Source organism: Onychomys torridus, chromosome 8 (assembly GCF_903995425.1).
Source record: "Onychomys torridus chromosome 8, mOncTor1.1, whole genome shotgun sequence".
Taxonomy (NCBI): domain Eukaryota; kingdom Metazoa; phylum Chordata; class Mammalia; order Rodentia; family Cricetidae; genus Onychomys; species Onychomys torridus.
In genome coordinates this window covers 15,304,952-15,320,154 of record NC_050450.1, presented here as the reverse complement: position 1 = coordinate 15,320,154, position 15,203 = coordinate 15,304,952, and the positions used below count along the sequence as shown (strand labels likewise).

At 51.7% G+C, this 15,203-nt stretch overlaps 1 protein-coding gene across 1 annotated transcript in view; it reads right to left on the bottom strand.

The window, feature by feature from the left end:
- Ppl (periplakin) overlaps nt 1-15,203 on the bottom strand; it is a 47,812-nt gene that overhangs the window by 14,585 nt on the left and 18,024 nt on the right. The window contains exons 2-12 of the mRNA XM_036194616.1: nt 13,001-13,100; nt 8,371-8,525; nt 7,627-7,747; nt 6,982-7,101; nt 6,863-6,904; nt 5,572-5,733; nt 5,381-5,488; nt 3,900-3,995; nt 1,624-1,746; nt 1,376-1,522; nt 429-580 (exon numbers count right to left, since the gene is read on the bottom strand). Of these exons, the coding sequence (XP_036050509.1) occupies nt 429-580; nt 1,376-1,522; nt 1,624-1,746; nt 3,900-3,995; nt 5,381-5,488; nt 5,572-5,733; nt 6,863-6,904; nt 6,982-7,101; nt 7,627-7,747; nt 8,371-8,525; nt 13,001-13,100 (1,326 nt within the window). The remainder of the gene's footprint in view (nt 1-428; nt 581-1,375; nt 1,523-1,623; nt 1,747-3,899; nt 3,996-5,380; nt 5,489-5,571; nt 5,734-6,862; nt 6,905-6,981; nt 7,102-7,626; nt 7,748-8,370; nt 8,526-13,000; nt 13,101-15,203) is intronic.

Genomic DNA, 15,203 nt, shown 5'->3' with positions numbered 1-15,203 from the left:
TTTTTTTGGCAGAGCAGAAGGACCGTCTCATTTGAAGATGCCATCAAGGAGAGAAGGTTAGTTAGTTGTTCCTCAGCCTCTCTGAACTGGCAGGTTTTCACCCCAGCCTTTGAATCTCAAGTCTTATTTATAAGTAGAATGATAGAGACTTAGTTAAAGCTACCTTTAGTGGCAGCAACAGAGCTGGTGCCTATGGGAACAGAATTCCCACCAGGATGCAGGAATTCCAGAGAAGCAGGCAGGTAACTACAGAGTCTCAGTTGCTGGCTGAAACAGCAGTAGATTAAGGCACAGCCACTGTGCCAAAGATAAAACAACAAGGTATAAGTCACACCCTACTGTCCACTGAGAGAATGTCCAGGGCTGTAACAGGAGAGGCCTGTGGAGCCCAGGTATGGGTCCACCCTCATGCCTCCTTGTGCCTGTACCTGTCAGCCAGAGCCAAGGCCTCGGGGTCGGTGGGGGGAATGATGAAGCAGACAGCCGGGGCAGTCAGCTTCTTCCCGGTGCTATCCGTCAGCTCCCAGCTCTCCCCATTGTTCTTCTGCAGCGTGTAGCTGTAGCCCCGAGAGATCAGGCCCTGGCGGGACAGACAGGTTAAGATTCACCTCAGAGCTGGAAGCCCAGTCTCCCTCTGCCTTGCCCTCTTAACTCTTAGGCACAGGGAGTCTTAGCCCACCTGTTCCTCAGGCCACAGGGTGAAATGGAGCCAGCAAAAGGGAGCACTGTTGACTGCCAGCTCAGCACCAGTCTCTATTTCAACTTCAGCTTTGTCCATTTTGGGGACAAAGTCTCTCGTGTAACCTTGGCCAGCTTCAAATTCACTATGCAGCTGAGGATACTTTGAACTTCGGACCCTCCTGCTTCTATTCTCAGAGTGCTGAGTGTACAAGTGTGTGCATCCCCCATGCCTGGTTTCCGCAGTGTAGATGATTGAACTCCAGGGCCTTGCTAGATCAGTGTTCTACTCACTGAACTATATCCCCAGCCCCTCAGTTTCCCTTTGGGGAGCCATCGCTGCCCATCCCTAGTCCAAGTGGCACAGCCCTTCTGTATTCCAGCCTCCAGATGGACACATGGTTGAGGCCTGGCCAATAAGAAGCTGACATTCCCCAGCCACAGGTACTGGTTAGAGGTGGTTCACATAACAAAGTGGGCCAAGGAGGGGGCTTCCCCAGGACTCTACCTAGAATGGTTGAGCTGGTAAGATAAAGGTAGGGCAGTGTGGGCAGAGAAAGAGCATATCTACCCCCAGGTGAAAGTGGATAGAGAGTGACACCCATGGGAGATGACAACTTGAGGCCCTAGGTCTAGCTATTCCTCAGGCTTGTGTGCTATAGGTCCAGGTTGCCTGGGGTTCCAGGTAGTGACTGACCTGGTCACCCTCAAAGTCACAGAGAGCCTCCACAGGAATGGGCTTGAGTGGCGTTTCACGGCGGTACTTGAGTGGCACCACTTGCTGCCCCCGCCTCTGTAGCGCCCGCACCACATCCTCATACTTGTCCAGAGCTTTCTCTTGGTCCTGTAAGAGCAGCACAGGGCCAGGTAAGGCCAGCTTCCACACCCCGGGAGGCACTGGATGGGGTCTGCTCAGGTGTCTGGCAGGGTCCCGCTGCCACTCACATCCAGCTCCCGCAGCAGCAGCTCTATCTGATACCGATCCTTGAAGTCAGGGCTGTATTTCTGGTTCAAGTCTGAGTCCACCTTGCGTAGCAGCTCCTGAGCATCCTTCATGTCTTTGTGGTACTGGGGAGACCCAAGGATACCGTCACAGATGGGAAGCTACCACAAGTATCTTGACTTCTGGCTATGGCTTCATGCTTATCCCCTAGGTGGGCCTGGGCCTCCCACTCACCTTAAATCTAAGATGTGACCTGTTTGAGCCGTGGGTCACTCCCTCTTCAGCCTGTCTCCCCAACACCCCACTTCTATATTGTGTTCCTTTAGATGCCAGTAAGTTCAGGCTTCTCTTCGTGTGCCAGGAACACTCTAACAATACAGTCACATGCAAACCTTCGGCTGAGGACCCTCCATATGGCAGGTACCTTACACCATCTCACCCAGTGAAACCACTGTATACTCCATGGGTTTGGCACACTAATAAAATCACCCAACCAGCCGGGCATTGGTGGCACACGCCTTTAATCCCAGCACTCAGGAGGCAGAGGCAGGCGGATCTCTGTGAGTTCGAGGCCAGCCTGGTCTCCAAAGCGAGTTCCAAGAAAGGCGCAAAGCTACACAGAGAAACCCTGCCTCGAAAAACAAAAAAACAAAAACAAACAAACAAACAAAAAATCACCCAACCATGCATTTCCTAGAAGCTATCTATACCATTCAGCAGCACCTAATCATACTTTTCTTGTTCTGGAAATTTCCCTTGCCTATTCATTGGTCTACCAGATCTTGACTCACTTATTTTCAGCTGTCCCCTGGGCTGAACACTCGGACCGCTGCCTTAAGTAGGACTTTTGGATCTTTGTGAAATCTCATATGGCTCAGACACTCCCACAAGAGTGTCTGCTGAGTTCAAGTTCCAATCTTAAGACCTCAAATCAAACAGGCTTGGTGGTGCTGTCATGCTAGCCACTCAGAAGGCTGAGGCAGGAGGATCACAAGTTCAAGTTTGCCTGGGCTACAGTGAGTTCAGGTTTGCCACTTTGTAAGACCGTCTCCAAACAGAAGGTAGAAAGAAGGCTGGGGATATGGCCCAGAGAGAGCCCTTGCCTGGCTAGTGTGCGGCCCCAGGTTCGACCCATGATACTGGGGACGTGTGAGGAAGCCCCTACATTTTGACAGTCACATACTGCACTTATTAGAAACACACAGTCCGGTGAAAATGCCAGTTTCTATGGCTAGATGGGCATGTAAACGGGTGCCCACCCAGACAATAGGAGCTGCTGGATAAGGACCGAAGTGCAGAGACCTGCTACACCGAGGTGAGTGCCAGGACACCGTGCTCAGTGAGAAAAGCTAGACACACAAGGACAAGAGACATGGTCCCTGTATCCCTTACGCCCACTCTAGCTAATACCAGTCAAATCCAGAGGCAGGAGTGGGTCAGAGGTCATCAGGGGCTGGGAGAAGGAAGCAGGTACTGGGTCCTGAGTTTCTGTTTGGCTGATGGGAGAGTTGAGGAAACAGAGGGCGAGGTTGTCCTGTATTGTGAATGTCACAACTGGTAAAGCGGTGAAAATGAGCTGGGCATGGTGGGGCTACTCAAGAGGCTGATGCAGGAGAATTGTTGAGAGTTTGAGTTTAAGGACAGTCTGGGCTATATATTGAGAACTTGTCTCAAAAAAGTGGGGGTAGAAATGTTAGTTTTCTTGAAAGGAGGCTAAAATGGAAAGTGGTGTGTGTGTGTGTGTGTGTGTGTGTGTGTGTGTGTGTGTGTGTGTATAGTTTGTTTGTTTATTTTGAGACAGGGTTTTGAGGTGTAGTTTTGGAGCCTGTCCTGGAACTCACTCTGTAGCCCAGGCTGGCCTTGAACTCACAGAGATCCTCCTGGCTCTGCCTCCCGAGTGCTGGGAGTAAAGGCGTGTGGTACCACCGCCCGGCAAGTTTTGTGTTTTGTATAATTCAGCAAAATTAAACCCAACAGGTGGAGTGGAGGCAGGAGGATTGGGAGTCAAGTTCATCCTCTATGACATAGAGAATGGTTAGCCTGGGCCAAATGGGTTCCTATGTCAAACAATCAAAGCCTTGGTCGCCTTGGTCAAGTGAGGTCACTTGGTAGGAAAAGTGTCCATGGCATCAGCACGATGACCTGAGTTCAGTTCCCTGATCCCACGGCAGAGGGATAAGAACTCACTTGTGGAAAGCTGTCCCCTGACCTCCATATGCATTCAAGAGGCCCCGCAGGCACCCAGGAACCCCCGAACCAGAGGGAGCCAGGCAGGTACCTGGTGGTAGTCCTCCATGTACTTCAGGTGGCTCTCCTCGCAGATGAGCAGGTTTAGGTAGCCCTTCCACTCTGCATGTACCGCCTCCATGTGTGCCTGCCAGGGAGATGAGAGACCCATTGCTGCCGCCCAGGCACCTGGGACGCCAAGAGGGGAGGGTAGAGAAAAGGGGGCCCCCTCCCAGGTGAAGGCCCCCCACCAAGGTAGCCAGCTCCTGTTCAGATGGGACAAAGACGTACTGAAAAGGCAAGATGGGGGCTGTGTCTACGCAAAGTGCTGCCTTTAACCGATTCACACCAAGAGGGCTGTGGCTCCACAGAGGAGTACAGCCCAACAGGCACAAAGCCCTGGCTTCCATTCCCAGAGTCATATAAACACTAGGAATGGCAGCATGCACCTGTAATCCCAGTACTGGAGAGGCAGAAGCAGGGAGTCAGATGTTCAAGGTCATCCTGCCATCCTTGGCTATAGAGTAAGTTCATGGCTAGCCTGGGCTACATGAAACTAAGTTAAAATAATTCCATAATGGACTAAGAATAAGTTCAGTAATGGGAACACTTGCCTAGCATGTTCTAGGCCTGGGGTCCCATCCTCAGCACCGTAAAAGAAAAAAAAAGATCTTCTGTAGGTAGCTGCCCAGAGCAGGCTGAGTACCTTCTAGGCTCTCTCCATCTGGACCACTTGGAAATAGAGTAAAGACTGGGCTGACTGATGATTGCAAGGTGAAAACATGGTGGAATTAGATCCTTTAAAGGGAGAGTGGTATGGTGGTCGGGAGGGTGAATAAGGCATGGGGATCTACAGTTATAGCCCAGGCTAGGCATGTGACACACACCTTTAATCCCAGCACTTGGGAGGCAGAGGCAGGGGGATCTCTATGGGTGTGAGGTCATTCAAGGCTATATAGTGAGATGTGTGTGTGTGTGTGTGTGTGTGTGTGTGTGTGTGTGTGTGTGTGTGTGAGAGAGAGAGAGAGAGAGAGAGAGAGAGAGAGAGAGAGAGAGAGAGAGAAGAGACAGGCAGAGAGAGACACAGAGAGAGTGAGTTTGAGGCTAGCCTGGGCTACATAGGGAGACTGTCTCAACAGAAAAAAAGGAAGAAAAGACACAGACAGGCAGAAGAAAAGAGCAAGAAGTTGCCAGCAGAGGTAGGAGAGGTCCAGTTCCCGAATGAAGAAGAGAGGACCAACCACAGAGGGAAGAGATGGGGAGAGTCTGAGGAGCGGAGCGCAAGGCACACCTGGGATTCACAGTTCAGCCTAGATCTGTGTGCTATCCCGTGACAGTCTGCATGGCAGCCTCAGAAGACAAACCTGGGCCACATCCAGGCAAAAGTTGGCAGCCCAGGCAGAGCTTGGAAGAGTACCAAGGCAGCCGGGGAAACAGAGACAGGTGGCCCAGTGGTCATGGGGTGCAGCTAGGAGCGCCCAGCTTGAGCAGAGACACCCCTAGAGTGAGCACCCTCTCCTGAGGCACACGCACCTCGATGGAGTTCCTCCCTGGGTGCTCGGCCGCCAGCAGCTGATCGCCCTCAGTGTGCAGCTTGTTGATTCTTTCTTCTTTGGCCTCTAGGTTCCGGTTGATGAAATTCTGCCAGGAAGCAGTTGTGGGGTCAGCACCTGGCTCGGCAGCCCTGTGTCCCACTCCAGAACTGCACCTGGCCTTGTGCCCACCTCATACTGGCGCCGGCGGCTGGGGTAGTCGAGGTTGCGGTCACTCCAGTCATACTGCATGCGGCCTTTGGCCTGCTGGTCCAGCCAGTACAGCTCGTTGGTGCAGCGTTGCATGTAGTCCTGCAATGAGCTCAGGTGCTGCTGCCGTGCCTGTGACGCTGCCTGTGGGATGAGCGAGCGTGAGGTGAAGGCCTGGCTCAGCCTCCCTGCTCACCTCTCTCAGGACCCAGCTCCCCCATTCCCCAGCCAGGCCCCTTTGGATGAGTCACCTGATCCTCTGAAACACTTGTTCACAAGTGTTCAATGGAGCACCAACTGGATGTGTAGCACGCTTTTGGGCACTGGGGACACAGCAGTGAACAAAGGGAAAAGATATCCCTCGGGCTGATGTCTCTTTGAAGCTTCAGCTTGCCATCTATAAAGTGCTCACCCAGAGGGCATACGAACTGGCACATAGCTGGCACTCAATAAGGAGCAGCTGTATCTTCTACATTTGTTTTTTATCATTATTATTTATTTCTTCACTTGAGACAGGGCTCATGTAGCTTAGGACGGCTTCAAACTTGTTATGTAGCTGAGGATGACCCTGAACTCCTGATCCTCTTGCCTCTTCTTCCAAGTGCTAGGATGACAGGTGAGCACCACCATGCCTGATTTTATTCAGTGATAGGGATGGAACCCAGGGCTTCGTGCCTGCTAGGCAAGCCCTCTACAAACCAAGCTACATCTCAGCTCCTTATGATTATGTACGGAGGAGCATCTGAAGCCTCTGAGGGCAAAGAAGGGTTAGGGAAGACTGGGAGGCTTGTAATTCATTCTGTAGAATAAGAACAATGATGCCCAGTGGTAGTGGCACACACTTTTAATTCCAGCACTCGGAGGCAGAGGCAAGCGGATCTCTGAGTTTGAGGCCAGCCTGGTCTACAGAGTGAGTTCTAAGACAGCCAGGGCTACACAGAGAAACCCTGTCTTAAAAACAAAACAACAACAATAAAAGAACAATGACAAGCATGCACACATTCATAATGCAAGCACATGTGCACACAAGCCTGGAGCATGCTCTAGAAAGTGCATGGCATCTACTTGGCATGTAGTAATGCTGCCTAAAGAACTGAGTAGGGCTAAGTGTTGCCCCATTGGTTGAGTGTTCACGTAGAATGCACAGAGCCCTGGCTTCCACCCCAGTACCTCACAGACTGCTATGGTGACACTTTAGAAGATCATGGTGTCCCAAGCCCCCAGCCCATAAACCCCCTACCCCTGTCCTCTCCCATCCCCCAAGGCTTCTCACCAGCAACTTCTGATATTTTGCTTGGAGTTCATTGTTCTGCTCCTGTGGGTAGAGCCAAGAGGTTAGACCAAATGTGCCCCTCTCAGCCCCATACCTCCAAGTCTCTACCACATACACACCTTGTCCTTGGCCAGGTGGGGCCCAATGGCTTTGACTTCGTTGTGGAAGATATTGTGTTGTTCCACCTGGCTGTCCACCAGAGGAAGGTCAGTCCCAAAGCCCTGGCTGCTCAGCTTGTCCTGGTGGGTCGGTGGAGAGACACCAGGGAGATGTGGGCTAGGGGCAGACTTCAACCTAGCCCCCAGGAGCCTGGGCTGTTGACCCCGGCTGAATGAGTGCATTTTCCCTCACTTTTTCTGGAGTGAGTGGTAGCAGGCATCTCTCTGGACCACTGTTGATGCTCATGCCTTAATCTCACGGTGACCTGTGGGACCCTGGGTGCTGTTTTCATTTTACAGGGAGACAGGTAAGGGGAAGTCCCTTTCCCGGGGTCACACTACTAACAGTGGCTGAGACATGCCACAAAGTCACCCAGCTGTGTCTGCCACAGCTTTGCCAGTCTGCCCACATAGTCTTGCTAGGACACCAACGAGCTAGGCATGAGGGGCATAGCTGGCAGGGAATGAGGTCTGATGTGTGACTCCAGGCTAGGCACTGTCCTTTGGACCCTACCCCTCTTGTTACACAATTTCAGGAGACTTCCTAATGGTGACCCCTACTCAGCAGGGCGAGGTGCTGTGAGATGACCCTGCTCCAGGCCATACCAGCTTCTCCTCCACCAGTGCAGCCCAGTTGACCTTCGGGTCGGCCTCCTTCACCGCCAGGCTGTACATCTGCTTGTGTTTTCCCCGAAGGTTGGTCACGCGCTCTTTCAGCTGGCGGATGCTGCGTGGGGGGACAAGCTACCATGTTAGTGGGACTTGCCCAAAGGATCATTATGTAAGCCTTAGAGGGGCCTTGGGTCTCAGCTTGGGCTTCACACCACTGACGTAGAGTGGGGACAGTGGCCTTGGGCACCAGACTGCCTCTGAATCATGTTGTTCATCCTGTCTGCTTTCCCCAACCTTTCCTCTCTATTTTCTCTGAGGGCTACTCTAGAAGGTTTTGGAAGAAATAGGCAAGACCACTGTTCACTGAAGCACATGCCCAGCACAGGCACAGGCAGGGGTGTGTCACATACGGAGAAGCACAGGGAACATATGGGACACGGAAAGACTCCTGACCATACAGGGTAGGCACTGGTTCACCCATGTTATGATGTGGGCCATAAGCTCTGGAGATACAAAGACCATGGAGTCCTGAAGCAGTGGGCACATCAACTCCCAAAGCCTCAGTCCCCACCTTGTCATTAAGTATAGCTTGAGGCCTCTAGTACACATGTTTGATGTCTACCTGTGCTGTGTACACCTTTCAGTGAAGAGCGGGTCCTGAGAGCCGGAGAGTGCCAGCCTCCTGCCTGGAGCACAGCCTCGCATGCCCTCAGGGGACCACACACAGAAGTGACTTACTCCTCAGCGATCATGTCCCCCTGTGGGTGCTTCATGTGCTTGGCGATGGCCGCATCCGCCTCCAGCACGTACAGCAGTTTCTCTGATTCAGAAACCTTCTGTAGGGCCGTGTCCCGGTGCTCAGGGAGCTGCCCCTCTTGCAGCCGGGCCAAGTCCTGAGAAGGAAAAGAAAGGATAATATTGGAGACTCAGAGTCTGTAATGATAGCACAGGGCCTGGGGGGGCAGGGCTAGCTGGGGGCTCCTCTGGCTTTGTCCAGATTGGCACTCAGCAAACACAGCTGGGCACCGAGACACCCGGGTGAATGGTCCCACTGGTACCTAGGCATGGCTCCGCCTGCCTGGTGTTCATAGCCCAAGCTTGTCAGCCTCCTGCAAGGCAAACAACATAAAGCTCACAGGCACCAGAGAGGGGACAAGGGGGATACACTTTAGCTCCAGCTCAAGGAAGGCCCTCGGAGGCGCTGACATAATCTGGCATGAAGAACCGAAGGGAAGGGAAGGTATGTTCTAGGAAAAGGGAACAGCCCGTGCAAAGGTCCTGAGGAAAGACAGAGAGCAGGCCGTGAGGGAGGCACCAGTGAGAGGGTACTTGGCTGGAGGCGGTGGTGAGAGGGAAGCCAGAGCAGAGTGGGGGCTGTTCACATGACTGGGGACCCAGAGCACAGGACTCCAAGGAAGAGCCAATCACAGGGCTCAGAGCACAGGACTCCAAGGAAGAGCCAAACACAAGGCTCCTTTCATGCCTGAGTTGAGGCTCTCAGGAGCCATGCAGCAGGCTGTCAGCATTAGGGTGTGAGCTGGAAAGCTGAGACTGGGGTGCAGTTCAGTGTGTGAGTTCGAGGCCAGCCTGGTCTACAAAGTGAGATCCAGGACAGGCTCCAAAGCTACACAGAGAAAAAAAGACCCAAACCAAAAACAAATAAACAAACAAAAACAAAACCAGGGAAGGGCGCTGATAGGATTGTTCAGTGGGTGGGGCATCTGCCACCAGGCCTGGGGAGCTGAGTTCATCCCAGGACCTGCATGTAGACAGAGAGAACCAACTCCTACAAGTTGTCTTGTGATCTTCATACATGTGCCATGGTGTGAGCACATACCAGATAGATAGATAAATCAATAAATAATGCCTGTTTGAAAAACACAAACAAACAAAGTGGGGGGCTCAGCTTCGTGGCAGAATGTGTGCTTAGCAGGCGAGACCTGGGGTCCCACCTGAGGACTGGAGAAGTAAAAATAAAAGCAGAAAAAGAAAAGGAGGGATGGGTACAGAGGGGCCACAATGTCGGCTACAGGAGCATGGCTCCTCTGGATGAGATGGTACCCAGGCTTCCCACTCCTGGCTACCTGGGGAGTTGGGGCAGGAAGGGAGCCCCGCTCCCTGAGTGGCTTGGAGCTGAGGCTGTGGAGTCAAAGGCCACCCTGGGCAGCCACAGTGTCAAAGATTAATTCTTCAGAAGGAAAATGCGTTAATCATTACTGAGTCCTGCAGGTGATATGGGTGGAACACACCTGGTTCAGATGAGGAGACCTACTGGGGGACACTGGGTGGGTGACTGAGGGCACACGTCAGCCAAACTAGTGGACAGTGAGAGAGTTAGGGGGTGGTCACTCTAGGGGTGAGCACCAAAGGCTTTCTAGAAAATTCCTATCTAGGTATTCTATACTGCCTAGGTGACTATCTATCAAAACACAGATTCACAGGGGTGAATTCATAGATGGGGGTCACTTCTGGGCTCTTTCCGTGAGGAACACCCTGATAAAACTGTCCTTCAGATCAGAGTGCCCGACAGGGCTGGCGCATGACAGACTCACTGACGGACAGATGGGAGAATGAGGTGGTCTAGCGTGGGCACTGGACAGTTGGGGGAGGGGCCATGAAGGGACACTGCTCCCATCTTGTCTGCAGCAGCGGACATCTGCACACACGACACCTCATTGGACAGCTCTGTCACAGGGATATGCAGATCATGCCACAAGAGACAGAGCAGGGGGTGGCTGGGGCAGGGGCTGGGGAAGAGAGAGCAGGGGCAATTGACCCTGGGGAGGGGCGATGGTGCCAACATTGAACTTGTTGGCCCTTTGAGCAGTTCAGTTTGTTGCTCGAGCTCGGGCAATAGAATGAATAAATAATAATGCCTTCTGCAAACAAGGGAGGGAGGGAAGAAGCGGGGAGGAGGACGGGGAAGGGAGAGAGAGAGGAAAGGACAGAGGAAGGAGATGGTTTGGTCCAGGTACTCTTCAAAAAGTGGCTGCTGGCTGGGCTGTGGTGGCACACACCTTTAATCCCAGCACTCAGGAGACAGAGGCAGGCGGATCTCTGTGAGTTCCAGGACAGCCAGGACTACACAGAGAAACCCTGTCTTGAAAAACGAAAACGGAAAAAAAAATTGTCTGCTGTTTTTTCAACTTTGTTCTGTTGAAATTAAGAAGCAGCTAAGGGTTGGGGTGTCGTCCATGATATAGCACCTCCCTAAGGTACACAGTGAACTGGGCTCCATCTCCAGCACCACATTCAACATGCACAGGCAGGCTGTTACTTTGACTTTGAGTCACTCCTCAGACAAATCCAAAGGGAAGCCTGAACATTCACCCCACCCCCCCCCCCCCCCCCCCCACACATACACGAGAGAGAGAGAGAGAGAGAGAGAGAGAGAGAGAGAGGAGGTTGGCTACCTCTGTGGATGGATTCCATGGGATTTTAATGTCCCCCATCATATTGTTTATCTGTCCTAAAATGTTAGTAATGAGCATGCACTATTCCAGTAGTGAGGAAAACAGACACACCCCAACAAGATGATTTTCATTTAGGAAAAAAACAAAACAAAACACCATTGCAGGGCACCAGGAGAAGGGTTAGCAGGAAAAAAAATAGAGGCATGTTGGGAGGGGACAGGTATTCTGAGTGGTGGAGGATATAGGCTGAGGAGGAGCAGTCAAGGATCCCAGGCAGGGGGAAGGTGATCCCATTCCCGAGTCCCTGCAGGGCCATCCTGGCCCTGGCTTCCTGACCCCAGCGTCCCTACCCTCTGGGCACTCCGGGCATCTGTAGACTGGCTGGGATTGCACACGTCGTCTGTCAGAAGTGGTTGTGGGAGCAGGAGCAGCCACAACAGAGGCTAGAGACAAGGTGGGGCCTCAAAGACCATGGCTTCCTCACCCTCAGTCCCCCACTGCTCCAGGCTGGCTCTTAGTCGCCTGGTGACTAAGATGCCAGATGAAACACAGCTGTTGGCTACACTTGAATTCCAGATAAACAACAATCCACCCTAGAGTATAAGTGAGTCCTGAACAGTACCAGGGCCCGTGGACGCTCAGGGGGAATGTGCTCTGAAATTCAGATGGAACCCGGCTTCTCAGCTTTCTCTGTTCAGTCTAACAGTCCCACTTGCAGCCACTCCTGGGGCCAGCTGTCACCTGACTACTCCCCAGTTCTTTTAACACCTCAGCTGGAAGGCCGGAAGAAGACTTGCCTAGTGTGGATTCCATGGGATTTTAATGGGTTCCCTCCCCAGCGCTGGAGTTCCAGGGTCAGGAGGAGAGAGAAAGAATGGGAAAGTGATATGCCTTCCCCTTCAAAGAAAGCTGCAGACTGTGTTGTGGTATCCGGAGGTGTACAGGGAGATGCCCCTGGTGTCCCTGTGGAGCCCCAGGCTGTACCTGCTCCTGCCCTTTGAGAGGCAGTCAGACAGTGGAGACATCATTCAGATCCTACCACAGGTTAAATCTCTAAGAGTTCTCCTCCAGACCTGGAAGCTCCATCCAGTGTGTTAGTATTATGTTCCCCAAAATATTGTGCACCCTAATAAACTTATCTGGGGTCAGAGAACAGAACAGCCACTAGATACAGAGGCTAGAAAATGGTGGCACTCACGCCTTTAATCTTAGCATTCCAGAGGCAGAGATCCGTCTGGATCTCTGTGAGTTCAAGGCCACACTGGAAACAGCCAGGCATGGTGACTCATGCCTTTAATCCCAGGAAGTGATGGCAGGAAGGTATATAAGGCGTGAAGACCAGGAACTAGAGCTGGTTAAGCTTCAGGCTTTTGAGAAGCAGTTCAGCTGAGATCCATTTGGATAAGGACTCAGAAGCTTCCAATCTGAGGAAACAGGATCAGCTAAGAAATTGGCAAGGTGAGATGGCTGTGGTTTGTTCTGCTTCTCTGATATTCCAGCATTCACCCCAATACCTGGTTCCAGGTTTGTTTTTATTAATAAGACCCTTTAAGATTCCTGCTATAACCCAGGGGAAGCTCTGCTCATAGGGAAACGGCACTCTGAGGAAGGCTCTGCCCAAAAAAACCACCCCTACCCCAGAAGCTCCACCTATGTCCTTGAGGATGGTATAAGCTAAGGAACCCCTCTACTGTGTTACTGGGTTACCACTTCACCTCTCCCATCTTTTCTCCCAATTTCTCAGTCTTTGTAAGGCCCAGTGCAGGAACTTAGCATCCTGTAGGCCCTGGGCTGCAGAGTGACTCCTGCAGGTCTCTGATCCCACTCTCTAGATGTCAAGAGCTGTGTTTCTCGTAGCAACCACAAAGACTTCTGGATGTGGGTGACCTGGGGCTGGTGTTACTAGGTGAAGACCAAGATGGAGAAGGCCCTGGTGGGGACAGCTGGGCACTCACACTCTGCATCTTGGCCTCGGTGTCCACAATGTTCCTTTCCACCTGGTCCGCATTCTTCTGCAGCTGCTCGATCAAATCTGAGAGTTCCTTGTTGGAGATGCTGTGGATGGAAGGAGCAGGGAGCTGGGACTCAATGCAAGCCCCTCGCCTCCAGCCTCCCAGGCTGGCCCACCCTAGGCCCCAAGCAGGGCCTGCCAACCCAGCCAGACGTCCAGGAGTTAGCTTGTCCCCACAGGATAAAGCCACTGACTTCACAGTGTGTGGGGCCAGGGTACCAGACCTCACTTTGTCTGTTGGATTTAAAGCTTCTATTTGGTTATGTCAAAGCACAGATCTTTTGTTCATGTTGTTTCCCCCTGGAGTTGTCCTCTTTGTATTGGCAGCTTCCACTGCTAGCTCAAGCCATCCATATTGGAACTGAGACATAGATGAGGGGTACCCAGCGGTTCTTGCAGCACTTGGCAAGTTGAAGCACTTAGCCCTCAAAACATTGTTGAAATCTTTGAGTGTTAATGATAGTCCTTTGGGTTCTTATTGTAGGCGCTGCTGATGTGCATGGTCTAACAAATAAGCAAAGACATTGAGAATGGACTCCCCCTTGTTGCTCTGGCTGCCTCATGCAAAAAGACTGTGGGTCAGACAGATAGCAGGACTGCCCTTATGCCAGCTCTCTGTGTTTTGAGCACTCCAAGGACACCTTGAATAAACTACATGACCGCCAAAGCTGGCTGTAATGACTCCTGAAGGCAGCTGGAGTCAGAACTGTTTGAAACAGTTTTACATTAAAGTTTTTGATGTCACAAAACTTGGTGAACTCAAGATGACTCCAAAACTATTCCTACCCAAGCCAGAGCAGGGGCACTTCTCCTGGCATTCTATCAGAAGGACTGCTATGATTGATGTCAAAGAGAAAATTCAGTGATTGGTGCAAATATGAACCTTCATTTGCATGCAGGTGTGCTGTGATTGGTGCTGATACCTCTTTTACCTACATAAGCAGGTGTTACCTCACTTGGGGAGTTGGCTGGAATGTTTCCCTTCTATTCTGCCTCCCCTGAAATTGTCAGGCTAGGTATATTGCAAAAGTGAGGAGTGCTGGACACCAACAGCCCCAACAGCAGATGGGGTTAAGCCACAGAAAAGTGGTTAACAATGGCAAAAGAACAATGCTGGCTATGGTGTGGAGCCACAGAGGCCTGTAGTGCTAGGTGGCAGGGGCTGAGGTGTTTTGGTTTTTTCTTTCTTCTTCTTTTTTTCTTTCTTTCATTCATTCATTCATTCTTTCTTTCTTTCTTTCCCTTCCTTCCTTCCTTCCTTCCTTCCTTCCTTCCTTCCTTCCTTCCTTTTTTTCAAGACAGGGTTTCTCTACATAGTCCTGGCTGTCCTGGAACTTGTTCTGAGACCAGGCTGGCCTCGAACTCAGAGATCTGCCTGCCTCTGCTTCCTAAGAGCAGAAGAATTCTGGTTCTTGGGCCACCTGAGAGCTGTAACACTTGAGGGCTGAGAGTCCCAGAGGCCCAGGCTGAGTTGAAATATGACTGAGTCTAGTGATACAGACCTGTCATCCCATTTACTTGGGAGGCTGAGGCAGGAGACATTCAAGGCCTGACAGGGTTACACCGTGAGTTCAAGGATGGCTTAGGCAACATAGTGAGACCCTATCTCAAAATAAAAAGCAAAAACAGGGCTGAGGATCAGGTCAGCGGTGGAGCACCTGCCCTAGCATTTACCCAGCTCTAGGTTCTATCTCCTGAATGATTAAAACCAAAAATGAAAAAAAGAATGTTAATGCATGCAGGGCTAAAGCACCTGAGGCCTGCCCAAGACTGGAGACTCCCAAGGCTGGCTGCCTCCTCCACTGCGCCCACCTGCTATAGCAACTGTCTGCTGTTAATCACCCAGGCAGCACCTAGAGCCTTGCTAATGCTAAAGTCCCGCCCTTGCAGAGTTCCTTCCCCACCCATGATTTCAATAGAGCAGAAGGACCTGGCTGGCTGACTGACATCAAGAAAATAGGTGCAGGCCACTGGGCCAAGTTCAGTATATTCTTGAAGACACAATTCACACCACATTGGCTCACCTGTTGAAAATATAGATACAGTAGGTTTTAGTATATTTAGAGTTTCACAGCCATCACCACTATCTAACTGAAGGATGTGTTTGTCACCCCCAAAACCTCATGCCCATTAGCAACTGCTTCCCA